The 16,254-nt window shown below is 37.9% G+C and overlaps 2 protein-coding genes across 2 annotated transcripts; one reads left to right on the forward strand and one right to left on the reverse strand.

Moving 5' to 3' along the window:
- Positions 1-557: 557 nt before the first annotated feature.
- On the forward strand, positions 558-2,952 carry LOC143848698 (mavicyanin-like). Its single transcript, XM_077357697.1, has 2 exons — positions 558-800; positions 2,366-2,952. The coding sequence occupies exons 1-2, from the start codon at positions 635-637 to the stop codon at positions 2,740-2,742; spliced, it is 543 nt and encodes a 180-aa protein (XP_077213812.1). The 5' UTR covers positions 558-634; the 3' UTR covers positions 2,743-2,952.
- Positions 2,953-2,960: 8 nt separating this feature from the next.
- LOC143848685 (cycloartenol-C-24-methyltransferase-like) lies at positions 2,961-14,529 on the reverse strand. Its single transcript, XM_077357686.1, has 14 exons — positions 14,372-14,529; positions 14,121-14,203; positions 8,940-9,006; positions 6,855-6,928; positions 6,626-6,710; positions 6,457-6,512; positions 5,279-5,333; positions 5,060-5,107; positions 4,841-4,924; positions 4,588-4,704; positions 4,398-4,481; positions 3,900-4,025; positions 3,678-3,775; positions 2,961-3,267 (listed from the first exon to the last, which is right to left on the reverse strand). The coding sequence occupies exons 2-14, from the start codon at positions 14,201-14,203 to the stop codon at positions 3,177-3,179; spliced, it is 1,068 nt and encodes a 355-aa protein (XP_077213801.1). The 5' UTR covers positions 14,372-14,529; the 3' UTR covers positions 2,961-3,176.
- Between the last annotated feature and the right edge of the window lie 1,725 nt (positions 14,530-16,254).

Genomic DNA, 16,254 nt, shown 5'->3' on the forward strand with positions numbered 1-16,254 from the left:
GGGGACGAATTTTAAAGGGAGGGCTATTTCGAGTATTTACATCCCAGCTTATCATTACCGTCTGATCATGATCAAATGTTTAGTGACATGGCAAATACCATTCGCCTGCTGGGCCCGCAATGGATGGGATATAAACCAAAAATCTCATGTTTAAGCATTCAAATTTGAGACTATGGTAGAGAATTCTCAAATGCTTCCATTGCAATTAATTGTTTGTTTTAAGCCTCCCAAATTAGACCCGCTTACTTTAGATTCAAAGATCCTCCCAAATTAGACCCACTTACTTGATTCAAAGATTACATTAAATAAACCAGTGTGAAAGGACTGAGGACTACTCTATTGCAACTCATCACCACGGTCAAATCACATAAGAAAATGATTTTTCCACCAGCACTTTCATATCTTTTCTTCAAAAAAAAAAAAAAAAAAACTCCCATTTTCAGGAGATAAGCAAAAGGAGGTGGAAGTATCATTTCTTTATATTACATAAGTGAGTTGTCTTTTCTAGTTTATGGCTTTTGACTCTTCAAACCCTCTGTCAAAAAGAATACTGCAACACAGACGAATATATAATATAACTGCCCAAACAAAGGAAATCCTCTCTCTCTCTCTCTCTCTCTCTCTCTCTCTCGCCATGGAAGCTTTTCAAAAAGCCATGATTTTGTTCCTTGTCTGCACTATTATAGGGCTTTCTTCTGCTGAGATTTACAAGGTGGGAGATTCTGTTGGTTGGACTGTAGGCAACGTAAGCTACAAAGCTTGGGCTGCAACCAAATCGTTCCATGCGGGAGACACTCTTAGTAAGTGGATTTTTTTCTTCATATGTCCTTCCTTTAGATATGGGTTTCATTTCTCCTCTCAGTTCTTTCTTATTTAATCTCAAGGATTTTGTGTCTTCTCTACTTTACCCTTTTCCTTCTTTTCAATCTTCTCTTATTCTGTTGTGTTATTCTTCTTTCTGCTTCTTCTTCTTTTCCTGTGATTGATTCTGCCTTTTACTACCATGGGTCTTCTTTTCTCTCAAAAGCTTGATTTTTATTTGCTACCATGGGGTGGCATTCTGTCCTTTATTCTGCATGTTGTTCTGTATTTTGCTCTTCTTTTCCTCCTAGATAAACAGTCCCTTGTATAGTTGTATAGTTGTATGTTACTATGTTTTACATGCTTTCTCAATCATGTCGTGGCTTTTGATTTCTTGATGTATTTTTCTATTCTGGTTTTGGGCTCGCTTCCTGTTCTTACATCTCTTTTTTTAGTTTTTCATACGATTTCCATCATATTGATAATCCCTCGTTTTTTTCTTTGCCTTTTCTACTGTTTGTCTATCTCTCTTGTTTCTCTCTATCCTTTTCTAATTTTTTTTATATAAGTCTCTCTCTCTCTCTCTCTCTCTCTCTCTCTCTCTCTACATGGCACCATGACCCCCGCCATCATGCGCATGGATGGGTCATGGTGCCTGCTCCACGTAGTGCATGGTGTAATATACGTATATCATGCCAGGTCATCCTCATGCTAAGGGCAACGCGGCAGAACATTGCAGTGCAACGTGGTTGAAGTTATAGTTTCACTGCCACGTGGAGGTCACTAAGTTTGTTTTCACGTTTACGTGGCTCATCCTTCTCGTGCCATGACCCCTTAAGTCTGAACAACTCATTTAGTGCCCATTAGAAGGTTGCATTGTTTGATCGGGGTAGATGTGACTTTTGGGTATGGCCCACCATGCACTTTGACTGGATGTACGATCCAGATCTCATTAACGTGCCCAACTTCTATACAACTAGAGTGCTGGTGTTGCCACCTTTTTGTTGATCGAAGTAATACGTTTGCTTTGCTGGGCTCATTTCGGATGGGCCTTGGCCGAGAAATCCCCTCTTGGAGACTTTCCTCTTGAACCTTGCTCTTTTATTTGTGAAAAGGGATTTGCTTGGAATTTCGCTTAACGCCATTTCACAGCTGGCTTTTGCATGTGAGAACAGCCGCCTCAGATGAATTGAGTGAATAAGACAAAATCTGCCCCCTCAAGGGCCTCAACCCAACTAACTCTTCGATATTAGAAATCTACATGGGCCCCCTCAAGGGCCTCAACCCAAAAAAAGGGCCCACATGTGCTACGTGTATGATCTACCCAAGAAAAAAAGAGAGAGTGACTGCTATCTCTAACTCTAACGAGATTTTATACGGACCACGCTATAGGATGATCCTAACAGCTTAAGCTTTTGGAGTAATTGGTTGTGTCACACTATACACTGAGCTAGAGTGTATTAGTGTGCACTGTTGAAGGCCCTTTGGCTTATATTGGCCGGGTAAGAACATTTAAGGTACACGGAGTAAGACTAGTTTCTTTGCATTTTTCTTTGGTGTGCAGTTTTCGAGTACAACAAGCAATTCCACAACGTCCTGGAAGTGAGCAGACAGCAGTACCGATCCTGCAATACTTCGGCACCCATGGCCACATTTTGGACAGGGAATGACACTATTACCATTAAGAGAAAGCACCATTTCTTCATTTGTGGATTTCCCCGCCATTGCTCCCTCGGGCAGAAGGTTGATATAAAGATTGCTGATCACGCTCCGGCGCATTCACCATCTTTCCCTTCACAGTCTTCTCCTTCGCCGGCACCGTCTGAGGAAACTCCTAATGTTTCTCCACCGGAATTACAGAACGGTGACGCTCCTCCTTCTAAGGGGCTGAGCTCTTTCGGATTTGGAATTGGAGTGCTCTTTAGTGTCTTTGTTGTATGAGATGGGTTGGGTTTTGCAGAGTGTTTTGTTTAGTAATGCACTTTTGGTTTTAGTTATTTAGGGTGTGGGTGATTAGATGTGATTAAAGTTAGGTTTTGGTCATAAAATCATATGTTATATAGTATGGATGTAGGAAGATGAGGAGGTGCCTGTCCTTTTAGTAAATGAGATGAGTTCAATCGAATAAATTCTCTACCCTTTCTTTTGATCTACGAGAGTAATGAATTTCACTAGTTGTTCCCATTCATCGATGGTAAAAAAATATGCAGATGTTGGAATTTCCATCGGTACTCATGTTTCTTTTTTCAGTTTCAGTTAACAAAGCACACATCACTTGAAGAATCAAATGCAGGATTTTCATTACTAGAAAGCCCTACTGTAGATTTAAGCCGATTTTGTTTCAAAGATAACGGGGCGCCAAGTTTCAAAAAACCTCATCTAGCTTCTGCAGCAAGTGAAGTAGCATCAACCCCAGCATGGGGCTTCCGAGCTAAGAAGAAGTACATTGGGGTGAAGATCTCTTTCCTGCGGAAGACATTACCACATATAAGTATCCAGTACGCCCATTAATAAACAAAAGCACTTCTCTTTTTACATATTCTTTTGAAAATTTTATTGTAATTATGCTCAATTATAATCAGATTTTCAGAACTAAGTAGTGCTTCTTCTTCTTCTTCTTCTTCTTCTTCTTTTCAACAGAGAAAAGATAACAATTTTCTTAATGATGTAACTGCAACACAGAAAGGGTACAACTCATCCTACACATGTAAGCTGCACTTACAGTAAGGGGACAAGTCATCCCCCACATTTAGGAATTTTGCACCATGCCAGTTTGTCTGGTTTGCTTTTTTATATTTAAAATATAGGACAAACTGACATGAGTGTTATGCCTAATTAGTATGTGATATGGTTGGTTTATGAGGATGCACTCTCACCTTCCACCTTCGACCAGCCCCTCTGCAGCTTTCTCCAGGAAAGATGAAACTCGCTGACTTCCTTCAGGTGCAAGACCCACAAATTCTAAGGCCCTGACCTATAAAGGTAAAAGCCTCAATAATTAGCTGTCTATGATACAAAGGATAAAAATGATACCTTCAAATGTAACTCTTCAAACTTCAAAATAATAGAAAAAAACAGAGGATAGGAATGTCACGTACCATGTTTCTAGTGATCAAACGTCCGAGAGTTGTCAAACGGAAGCTACTTAAAGAGAAGCGACTTGTATCCAAAGGCAGGTACCAAGGTACAGGTGAATCCAAAGCGAGATCCTTCTCCCATATAACCTTTCAGAAAAGAAGAGAAAAAGAAAGAAAAAGCAATTAACAGTGACACCAGAGTACGGCTGAGCAAATCCAATTATCTTTCACAACAGTTTAGAGAATATCACATAAAGAGAACCCCATAAGAAGGACAAATTCAACAATTTAGGGCCTCTTTGGATGCCACCAAAATCGGTCTTTATTTGCAAATAAGGGTGTTTTAATTTAGTCATACTCGCATATGGGCCATAAAGGCCTCTTTGAAAGCAATTAACAATATAATTTCTAAAACCATTAATACCACTATTTCCAAATAATCATATTTGACTTCATTTGCACATAAGATTATAGGCAAATAGTTTTCCAAGGTATCCAAATAGGGCCTTAGCTTCTTACCTCAAAACCGGCAAGCTTCAGAGCTTCAAGGCACTGTCTTGTCGTTCTTATGTCTGGAAGGCCATCGCCAAGCTCAATTTCTGCCTGTATCCACGAAAAGTTCATGTTACTCGCACATGAGAGAGAGAGAGAGAGAGAGAGAGAGAGACTAGTAGTAGTAGTAGTGGGTAATAATGTTATAGGCTATGACCTTAATTTTCTGGTGGCTTTGGTTCTCAGGATCGAATGAATCTGTCATACACCATTCATATGCAGCAAAACACTGACCAGGCTTTAACACTCTATAAATCTCTTTGTAGCACCCAAGCTGTTTCAATCATAAAAATAAAGATCACATGGATGCTCTAAAACATATATCCAATATGTAAACTAAAACATTATCTGGATGCAAAACCAATAAATAACTAGAGTTACAAAATCTAAGTTGTGTTGAAAACACAAACCGCATCTGGGGCATGGCAGGTAGCTTCTATTGCATATATTGCATCAAAAGTACTGTCTGAAAATGGCATCTTCATGAAGTCCGCCTGCAATGGAGAAAATGAGGTTCAATTATATTTTGACTACAGCTGGTTCTATAATTTTATAAAACACTAGTCGCTAAAACAAACATGAACACAGTGGAATCAAAAGAAAACAAACAGAAAAGAAGAAAAACTGACCTTCACAAAGTTACAGGACTTGTCCACGCCTGTTGCACGGTTGAGTTCCTATGGAGCAACTTTGTGTCAGTGCATGCTATAGAATTAAGTAGGACGTAAATATTTTTAATGGTTTCAAAAATGGAAAACAAGAACCCAAATAAAAAGGACCAAAGTCATGCGAAGAAACTCGTGTGTCTTTAGTATGCATCGTCTCACACAAAGAAAAAAAACACTTACTGTTCCTCTTGATATCTGGTATTCATTATTGTTCAACCCTGTAATGGATGTTGAGCTGCAATCAAACCATACAAATCCATTAATCTCACAGTTGTCGCTGAAAAAGAAATCATAATAATGAGCTATCAAGTTCAGAACTGATTTCACCATTCAAAAATTTTCAAAACTTGCCTTTGGATGGGAACATTTTTCCTTCAGGATCCATTTCTTTCTACGTGAAGTGGACATAAAACAAATTTTAAACCCATTTTTCCACTTAAAAATGGGCATAAAATTTATTTCTGTTTCATGGGTAAGCTGAGATTGCTTTGCAATTGGGATTTATTGATAAAGATCTTTCATATCTAGGAGAGTTCTAGAGCTGGTGTACTAAAATAATTAGGAGAGTTCTAAAGCTGGTGTACTAAAACAAAATATTCTCTCATCAATCATTTTAACTAATGTACTGATCTGTAACACCGGACAGTATCCCATGCTAGAAAATGAGAAAAGCAGGGAGAAAGATCTTCAGGAGTAACATTATCTGAAGAAGGGATCTTCAGGAATAACATTATCTTAAGAAGGGATAAAAATGTGTAGCCTTCTTCATTCCTAATAGAATCCATATAAGTACTTACGCACAAAATACCAAATTTATGGTAATTTTATATCTGTTAGAGCTAGACAGTTGCAATAAATAAAATACAGAGGAACAACAATGACTTGATTGACAAGAAATTTAGCCTTACTAAGCATAATTTTGGAACGAGTCTAGAAATTTAGTTGTGGTAGGAGCATATAACACTAGATATCAGATCTCAAAATTAGTTAACATGAAGCGAATTGTCCCTCAGACTCGATGGTCCGGGAGTTGGACATTCTTCCACCAAGCCGTTACCATATGCATTCATCAATTACTTGCAATTGAATTTTGGTGAGTTACTGGGATCAGGTCTCCTTGAATTGGATTTTAATGCAGTAGCACACAAGTTCTAATCATTAAAGTTTATGATCTGATGATTTTTAAATCAAAATATGATCCATTCATAATTATACAAAAAGCATGAAACTTGAAAGCGAGTTTTTCAATATAAACTTAAAATATATATAGTGTAACAACATCCATCCATTTCCTCATTATCAGCAGTAGAAGTTTCGCGATTTCAGAACAAGAACAAAGGCAACTTGTGAATACTTACCTAAATCTAGCGATTTCTCGTAGTGGTCCACCAATCCCACATCCCACATCCAAAACCTACAGTGACAAGCCAGAAGCTCAACATTACCACTTTGAAGAGAAACAAAACTGGACTCAAATTTGATGGCTGTCATTTGGCGCATCATAAAGAAAGGGCTGCTCAGTAAAACCTTCATTCCACATTTTAAACTTAGTTGTAAAGCAAGAAAGTGTTCATGCCGCTTGATGCTTTCTCGAAGTGACTCCCCTTTCCATCTGCACAGTTAAAAAAACTCATGTTAATTCATCTTCAATCGTCTGCAGGTAAGCATAAAATGCATATACAACTTGAAATTAGGTTACTTTGCAGCTTAAATAAGCAGAAATCTCCTGAGATTCAATAATGTAGGTAATGCTAACCTGTGTGCAAAATGAAAAGATTCTCCCCAGCCGAATTCGTAGAAGCTGGTCACAAGATCATAGTATTTATTTACCTGAAAACCGCATGAGATAGATATTGCTGATCATATTATGCTTCATGAGGATGAGATGTCAAAGTAAGTCTAGTCAACTGTTCAAATATCAAATATGGAGAATGTACAACCCCACTTAAATCCTCTGGCCCATATGCTCGTCTATGTCTAGGAAACTTAATAAATTCCTCATTCCACTAAGCCAACACATGCTGCTTTTTACATTACTATAAGTTTAGAAACTTAAAAGAGCGGAAGCAGGGATGGGTTTCTTTAACTCCGCCCTTAGCAGCGGTTTAGTCAAGTTATATCTTTTTTAGGCGTGCTGGGATGTGAAGCTCTTTGTTCAGGTCGGCAGAACCTCCAGAGAGATCATACCCAAGTTAAGTTTCCATGCAACATGCATGCATATTCTCACTAATATATAGAAAACATTAATTGTTATTTGAATTGCTTGAGTGAAGACCCATGACATGACATTTTGAATAGTCTCATTAAATTAGTTAGCAGACGACGACAGTCTCTCTCTAACAACCAGAAGGACTAAAACAATGGCATAAGGAACTAATATCCTCTAACATTTTTTTAGTACCTACAACGTATATAAAGTACAGTCAACTGTCACTTGAAAAACACTGGGTCCCCAGTCAATGAGAAAACATTAGGATTCATATACAGTATAATGACCTAAAATTTGGAACTCAAGATCATTTAACATAGGTTACCAAGATTCAGGCCACCAAAATCTTTCTGCCCAATAATTTTTTATATTAGACTTTCAGAACCCAAATATCTGCCTTTACAATTTTTTGTCATTGTTCTTTCAAGTCACCAAGGAGTGACGCTTCTTTAATTTTAAGATTTCTTCAAGCATAGGCTGTAGATATATGAAACGCATGGTATCAATATTTAATTATTTGATTTTTCAACTTCAACTATGGAAATCACTGACTTCCTTGTACTCATATGGACACCTATGGCCTCCCAACCCATTCAAAACAGAAAATTAATAAACACCCTTTCATCTTTCAACATTATATACATCGCTAAACTTTGAGAATACTAGATACCAGACTACTTACAAGACCATCCATCTACTACCAGACATAACGTTGCATCATTCCCTAACAACGCCTGGAGCTTGTATAAGGCAGACATTGCATACCAATTTGCAATTGCATATCCAAATGTAAGTACCCATACCCTGTGTACTCTTAAACTCAATTATTCTAAATACAGGTTTGCTAGCGCCTGCAAATAATAAGATCAGAATACACAATTATATAAAAATATGCATATATTCATGGAAATAAAATTCGAGAAACATGATGAGGGTGCCTAATATAATATGGAGAAATTACACGATGAAAAGGCGTACAAACATGTACTCATCATCCCATCCTTGATATTTGATCCAACAGCAGCTCACCTTTTGAGAAGCTGTTGTTGGATCAGATACCAAGGGTGGTACTTCCATCGTACCACCTTTGCATGTTTGTACGCCCTTCCATCATATAATTTCTCATATTATATGTATACTGATCTATGTTACATGGATTTTTCTGAATGTGCAAAGAATCCGTGTTGGAAACGTCTCAGATTGCAATATAGTAACAATTTAAAAGATTTAGAATCCATGTAGAGGCATTGGAGATCTATTTTCCCTTTCCACAAAGGGAGAAGGTATTTGCTTCAAGGAGCAAAGATGAAAGTTTCATCCTAGGGAAACAAGCAGATACATTGAAATCAACAAACTTTGGAATCATGTTTTAGCCTTTGGTTCAATAAGGCATGTGCCTTTTTAGTATGCCCTAACTCAGCCATACTACCACCAAAAGCAAAGAGAAACATATGCACTTCATACTAAGATTGTTTTCCTGAAAAAATCTTCCAAAAGAACATGCCAAATAACAGAAAGTTCAAGCAAAATTGAATAAATGAACACATATGTATCTCAGAGGAGAAGTCATATATGGAAGTCAGGTGTAATGAAAACTAGAAAAACAAATTGATAATAATGCTATTCTTATACCATGTCCGTGTAGTTAGCTTTTCTGGCTTCTTCTTCCCCTCCAAAAGAGACATGATACTTCTCATACCTACATTATTGTGCAAAGAAAATCACATTAAAAGGATGCAAATATATCAACATCAAAATGCTGAATGATAACCAACACACAAATATAGAAACATCTCAATATAAAAACATCTCAACCCCAATGTCGACTTGTTGATTGTTACCATACCATACTTACCAAATTTGGCAAATAAAAGAAAATTTTACGTCTTATTCGTTAACTTTATGTAAGATACTTTAGAGGGTCAGTTTAAAGCTAATTGGGCATAACTATGCAACTAGATTCTCAACTTAGAACCTAACACATTCTCTGAGGCATTTTTATTTTTTTTTGAATGATAAGCATATTACTCATTAGAGTAATGCAAATGCAGACTCCCTGGCTAGGGTTGGTGTTTCTAGGTCTACCTTGGAGTGGTTTGATTATCTCCCACCTTGATTTTGTATTTTGGTTTTTTTCTCTTTCTGTAATTTGCTAGAACCATCTTGGTTCGTCTTTTAATATATTCTCTATTTTACCGTCTCAAAAAAAAAAAAAAAAAACATATTACTCATTAGAAAAGAGAAGCGCCCTGACTGAGGAGGTCAGGGCTACAACAAAAAAGAAAGATACAAAGTAAAAACAAGAAGGCGGAAAAGTACAAGTATATGACTAGAAGAGGTAGTTCACAACACTAAGATGCTTTTACATATCAGTATTTTGCACTCATCTGTTCATGTGGCACCATTACATATCAGTATTTTGCACTCATCTGTTCATTTGCACTTTCCACAAATGAACACTTTGGGCCTCCACTGAGTTTCATTTATACGTAAGAATGGATATCCAATACTAGTATTTTAAAACGCGAATGCAGGCCAAAATGAGGCCTATGTAAATCCTAGTGAACTTGGCGCGGCGTGGCCAGGTACTCGATTGACATAGCTGAGTACTCAGTTGATGCTGTCATAACTCAGGTAGTCAAAGGTGTTTTGATTGACTTTGTAAGGCAAAACACAGACTTAGACAAGAATGCGGCCAAGTTACAAGGGAGTCGACTTGGGCAAGTGGACAATGACGTGGGGGGAACTTTTGAAGCTATGTCCAATACATAACCCAAAATGCATCAATCAGTTTCAATTTTGAATAAAAAGAGATCATTCTATGGATATTTGGAAATATTGTACTAAAAGATACAATATTTCCAAGGAGGGAGTTCAAGTACAAGTAGATGAATAGAAGAGGTACTTGACAACACTAGGATGCTTTTACATATCAATATTTGCACTCATCTGTTCAAGTGGCATCACTACAATACTACCTCTTCACAATTTCAACAAACAGTTTCAACAGTTACAAACACTCCACTGAATTTCATTTGTACGGATCTCCAATACATAACCAAAAATGCATCAATCAGTTTCAACTTTGAATAAAAAGAGATCATTCTATGGATCTTTGGAAATATTCGATTCAGAATTTTAAATAACATCAAATAAGAATTTTGAAGAAATTAAAACCTAAACCAACCAATGAAAGGAGCATGGCCAACCTACTTCAACTTCATCTGTGGATGGTATGTAGGTTCCAAAATGAGGTTACATGATCCCTAGAAAATGCCCACCTGTAGTATTTAAGTAGCTATGAATAGAAAACTATTGCATGCCTAGAGTCACAGACAAAGCAAATTGTGAATACCTCCACCATCATTGCCATGGATCTTTATAATTAAAGTTAAGGTAAAATATGATAAAGTAATACACAGGAACTGTGAGATCACTATTTCCCAGTTCTAAACCACCATCATGCCTTGAACAGTTGAAGCAAAGATCAGTGTGGAATTAATTCTCTTGGTAGCCCTGGAAAAAATATTTACTCAGCCTGAAGGCTCCCTAAGATTTAAGAGAGAAACCAGCATAATAAGTCACATGTTCTAGGTAGATGCCTTGGAGCGGATCCATTTGGTGGGGAGGAGAGAAAGACATTGGGTTGAGATTACAGTCATCTCCCACTCCAGTCATCTGGTTGTTTTGAGCTTGGTTCGGAATCAACGGCTGCTATGCCTTGCGATCCCAATTAGTTGGTTGAGTCAGTTCCCACTGGTTCTGCTAGAGCTGCTGATTGAGGTGAGGAGAAGATGCATTACATTAATAGTGGAAGCTCGGCTATTTCTGTCCTAAGAGCCTATATTTCAGCCAATGAGGGTGTCACTTGAGAGTTTGCTTGCTGTTCCTGGGTTTGCATTTCCGTCCTCTCAATAAGGGGATTTTCTGTTTCCATGGAAGAGGATGCGACAAGGCGCTTTAGACATCAATCAGGTCACAACAGGGCTTGTGTTTGATGGTTGACTGTATTGAATACTATGCAAAGGTCCCAGGATTTCTAAGCCAAGGTCCTGCAGTTAAAGGGGCTGGAGGAATCAACATTGTTGGAGAAGTGGATGCTTGAGACAATTAATACAATGAACGCCATTGCCGTAGAACATGCACAGTTTTCTCAGATTTTGAGCAGGCTACGGTCAATAAATAAAATCTGAACAGGCACGTGATGCTTCCATTTTGATTTTCTACAGGATTCTGAAACTGAAATATGTTCAGGATAAAAGCCCCAAGCTGTTCATTTGTGATTGCTTTGAGGAGACTAGGAGTCTGATGTTTCATTTCTGATGCTGAGATGGTGTGGACTAGGACTGTCTTTTAGTCGGAGCATCAGCAAAGCTCTTTAACAACAGACAGATCCTTTCAAAAATTGCATCCTAAGGATTTTTCTAGGCAGCTCTTCACCCTATAGGAACTGCTGGGATCCAGGGAGCACTCCTGACTGTTGAAGGAACTTACCACCCAGCCATCTCTAGGATGACAGAATTACAGCAGCTCATACAAAAGATAGAATTTTAATCAAAGATTGCATGAAGCATAAAGAGTTCCACAATTACCTAAAAAAGTGAAATCTATGCAGCATTGAAGAAGAAACATAAGCGATCATAGTTAAAACTCAACCCTGCATATTTTTTGGTTTCACCCCTAGTTCCATAGCCATGAAAATGGCTCGACTCATCCACTGATGCAATTTATGCTGTACAATTCAGTTATAGAATCAAGGCTTTGTTTCTCAACCTTGAGGTCGCAGGTTCGATCCCAGCATACCTACCAAAAATAAATAAATAAATAAATATATATATATATATATATATATGGGGAAAGTGATTGTGAGCGGCCCCTCATATAAGCTTATATGAGGTGACTGCTAAAAATATGGTGGGCCCACATTTTTGGGGCGATCCGAACCGGTCATTTGATAGGCCCTGACAAAGATAAGGGGTACCCAAAAAATCAGCTCCATAGGACCATCCCAACCCTTAGAACTATGGAGGTGAAAGAGAGGAAAATGGGTGGGTATAAATTTGCCCACTTACGCGTCCAATTTCCCCTCTTTCACCTCAACAGTACGAAGGGTTGGGATGATCCTATGGAGCTGAGTTTTTGGGCACCCCCTATCTATGTCAGGGCCTATCAAATGACCGGTTCGGATCACCCAAAAAATGTGGGTCCCACCATGATTTTAGCGGTCACCTCATATAAGCTTATATGAGGGGCCGCTCACAATCACTTTCCCCTATATATATATATATATGAAGCAGCAAAATGCAGGATCACCAGATTGATTTAGAAGCTACAGAGGCCAAGATCGTCCCCCGTTGTGCTTTGCAATCCTGAATGTCATCGATTTTGGTCTACATCAATAAACTTGTTGTTTCAATTTTCAATCGTTACTTGCAATTCTCCAAATCTAAAATTATTCTACCAAGTTCAGTGGCTATAAGTGCTGAAATTATAAAGACACTCAAAATTTAAAAACATATTTTTCTTGAACTTATTTCACATCAATAAACCTACATTCTACAGAACCTCAGCCCTGATTTCAGTCATGATGGTAATGTGTTGTTCATAAGTAGCAGTAGCACTCAGCTCATCTAGAGATGCTTTTTGTGCTCTGCTGCACTCATAGAATCAACATCTATTTCTTGACACCATATGTAGCATAAAATCACAGAATCCTCTGGTTGAACTAGAAACTGCAGAGAAGAAATTTTTTTTTCCTTAGTTTTAAATTTCAATCCTTTCAACCCTTTCTTGCAATGTCTCCATATCTAAAATTTTCTACCAAGCTTGAATGTTAAAAATGCTTAAATTGTACTGATACTTTTCTAACATAGAGATCTCTTCCTTTGAATTCATCTCAGAATGATATTATTACATTCTTCATAAATGTACGGCCGTATGTACTCTTCCATTAACTGTTTAGCACCTTCAGTTTTCTCTGAAGCATATAGTTATATTCCTTATATCAGATTGATACGCTTACATTCTTCAGAAATCTAGATCCACATTTATTCTTCCATAACTTGTCCAGGATATTCCTTTTTTCATTGATCTTCTATATGCTTCTTATAATTGAGATTTCATTGGTGGCACCTATTTATTAACCCCGTCTGTAGCAGAAAAATCGCAGAATCACCTGAATGAATTAGCAGCTACAGAGATCAGAATCATGTTCCCTTTGTCCTTTCAATCCTGAGTGAAATCGATCAGGACCTATACCAATCCATGTATTGTTTCAATTTTCAACCCTTTCTTGAAATGTCACCAGATCTGAAAATCTCCGCCAAGCTTGAAAGGATGAGAATAACGAAATTTCAGAAGTACCAGAACTTCTGAAAAATAGAGATCTAATCCTCGAACACATCTATCATCTCATTTTGATATGCTTAAATTCTTTAGAAGTCACCAACACAACGACAGGATGCATTCTTCCATAAGTTGCCCAGGATCTTCAGTTTTCATTGATTTAATCTATTGTCCTATTAAATCAAGATTTAACTGATTAAGCATAAGTTTTCCAAGTTAATTAAGATTAGAATACTCTTATGCTTAGAGATACTATCTATGAAAATACAACAAACACAAGTAGTAGAAAAAGACAAAGAAAATGTAACCAGATCCGAAATAAGTTGTTTTCGAAGAGCAAAGAAAACAAATCACGCTGTCGATTCATGAAAAGAAAAAAAAATCTAGCAGCATCTCATTCATGTTCACATTCATACATGCATTGTATTTTAAGAACGAAAGAAAGGGGAAAAAGCATTCAAAACGTACTGATCAACAGCTGAAAGAACTTCCTTCTTATCGATCTTTCCTCCAAGACCAGATGCCAGATCCATAGCTCCAGCTTTCGACATCTGCGCTTTCGAAATCCGAAATTCATCATTATAATCTCTTTTCCCCTAATTTTCTCGGAAAAAAAAAACTAATTCTCTTGTAACAGAGCAAAAACAGATCTTCAAATAGAAATCTTGTGTGGGGGGGAGGAAAGGAAAAACAGAGAAAGAGAGAAAAGGAAAACGTACATTGGAAGATTCGTAGGGCGAGGAGGAGATTGGGGAAAACGAAAAACCTAAAGCTGATTTTTCAGAAAATGGAATGAAAGAGGGAAGAAATGATGTTCGTGTGGGAACACTTTTTATGCCACACTAGCATGTCAGGAATTCACAGTATAAAACTCTAGATCCTGCTTGTGCTGCATATTGTGGGAACACTTTTTAAGATGGAAAATTACATTTACACCCCCTCTAGTTTCTATTCCACCCCTATAGTTTAAAACGTGACAAATACACCCCTGTAGTTTCAATTTATTTAAGGTAGGCCCCCTCAGCTGAAGGTTCGTCCATAGATTGAAGGGTTAGGATGATCCGATGGAGCTGATTTTTTGGGCACACCCTATCTATGTCAGAACCCATCAAATGAACGCTTTGGATCATCCAAACAATGTGGGCCCATACCCGAATCCAAACACTACCAAAAAATCATCCAAATAATGTGGGCCCACATTGTTTGGATGATCCAAAGCGTTCATTTGATGGGTCCTGACATAGATAGGGTGTGCCCAAAAAATCAGCTCCATCGGATCATCCTAACCCTTCAATCTATAGACGAACCTTCAGCTGAGGGGGCAAACCTTAAACAAATTGAAACTACAGGGGGTGTATTTGTCACGTTTTAAACTATAGGGGTGGAAGTGGATAGAGGGGGTGTAAATGTAATTATCCCTTTTTAATAAGTATGGCGAGTCCTGCTTCGAAGATCCATACAGATAGTCCGAATCCAAATGGAGTGGATTCAAACACGAGCGTGTGATTTGAAGGATTCTTTGATTAGGATATGTGTGGAATGCCCTAAGTAAAGGCACAATCATCGCACCCATGGAGTGTCTGTCTGATGATATGAGCCATTGATCTTATGGGCTTACCACTAGATCAATGGTCCAACATTGATCTGGTGATCTTTGAAAAACAGTATAAATGAGATCTCCTTCTGAGATTTGTAAGGCTATTATGCTTCAGTGGTGGCCCGCAAGATCAATGGCTTCTATTTTGCATAGAAAACAATTCTGAGATCTTGATAGTATCCCTTCCACTCTTCAAAGGATGAGAGGTTATGCCAACAAGACTCTTGATATTTACCTCTTTTCTCTTATATTTTATTATCTTTTTACTGGGTTTTTGAATCTCTGATTGATTAGTACAATTAAGACTTGGCCACTTTTCATCCCAACCGTCACTTTTGAATAGTAAAAAAATAAAGTGTAACCAAGTAAAAAGATTGTGATTACTATCTATCTCTGTGGTTAGGAAGCTCATACATTTTGTATGGAAGGAAAATGACACCTACCATGGTCACAAGTTCTCAGTGTAACGAGAAATGCCACTCCTAAGGCTCTGTTTGGTTTGGATTTCGAGAATCGATTTTGAGTCCAAAACTGATTGTTGGATTCAAAATTGTGTTAAGAGTATGCGCCACAATGTAATACTAAGTCATGTTATCATTTCTATATTGCAATCTCAGCATTGTTGGTCCCACTCTTGATTGATCTGAACCGTCTGCTTGATATGTCTTGCTGTGGCTCTCCTATGCCCCTAAAATTATGCCTATCATCCAATTCTTACATCTAATCATATGTTTTGTTGTGGTTGCCTCTCAGATAAACGGTTTGGATCAATCAAATGTGGGACCCGCTAGACTGTAGGTGGGTATGCTTAGGGCTGCAAATGAACTGAGCCGGTTCACGAACATGTTTGGGTTCGGCTCATTAGAAGCCCGGCTCAGGCTCGTTTGTTTACTAAACGAGCCGAACCCGAGCCCAAAAATTAGGCTCGTCAAATAAACGAGCCAAACTCGAGCTTTGTATAGTTCAGCTTGGACAAGCTCGTGAACTTTTTAGGCTCGGTTCATA

The sequence above is a fragment of the Tasmannia lanceolata genome, unplaced genomic scaffold (assembly GCF_043159265.1).
Source record: "Tasmannia lanceolata isolate RefF3 unplaced genomic scaffold, GAP_Taslan_0.1 ptg000003l, whole genome shotgun sequence".
Lineage (NCBI taxonomy): Eukaryota > Viridiplantae > Streptophyta > Magnoliopsida > Canellales > Winteraceae > Tasmannia > Tasmannia lanceolata.

Excerpts from the sequence above, each read along its gene's own strand:
- LOC143848698 (XM_077357697.1), top strand. The coding sequence starts at position 635 with ATGGAAGCTTTTCAAAAAGCCATGATTTTGTTCCTTGTCTGCACTATT. Across the intron at positions 801-2,365 it reads CCATGCGGGAGACACTCTTA|TTTTCGAGTACAACAAGCAA; the intron begins GTAAGTGGATTT and ends TTTGGTGTGCAG.
- LOC143848685 (XM_077357686.1), bottom strand. The coding sequence starts at position 14,203 with ATGTCGAAAGCTGGAGCTATGGATCTGGCATCTGGTCTTGGAGGAAAG. Across the intron at positions 5,334-6,456 it reads CGAGAAATCGCTAGATTTAG|CTCAACATCCATTACAGGGT; the intron begins GTAAGTATTCAC and ends GTTTGATTGCAG. Across the intron at positions 4,026-4,397 it reads TGAAGCTTGCCGGTTTTGAG|GTTATATGGGAGAAGGATCT; the intron begins GTAAGAAGCTAA and ends CTTTTCTGAAAG.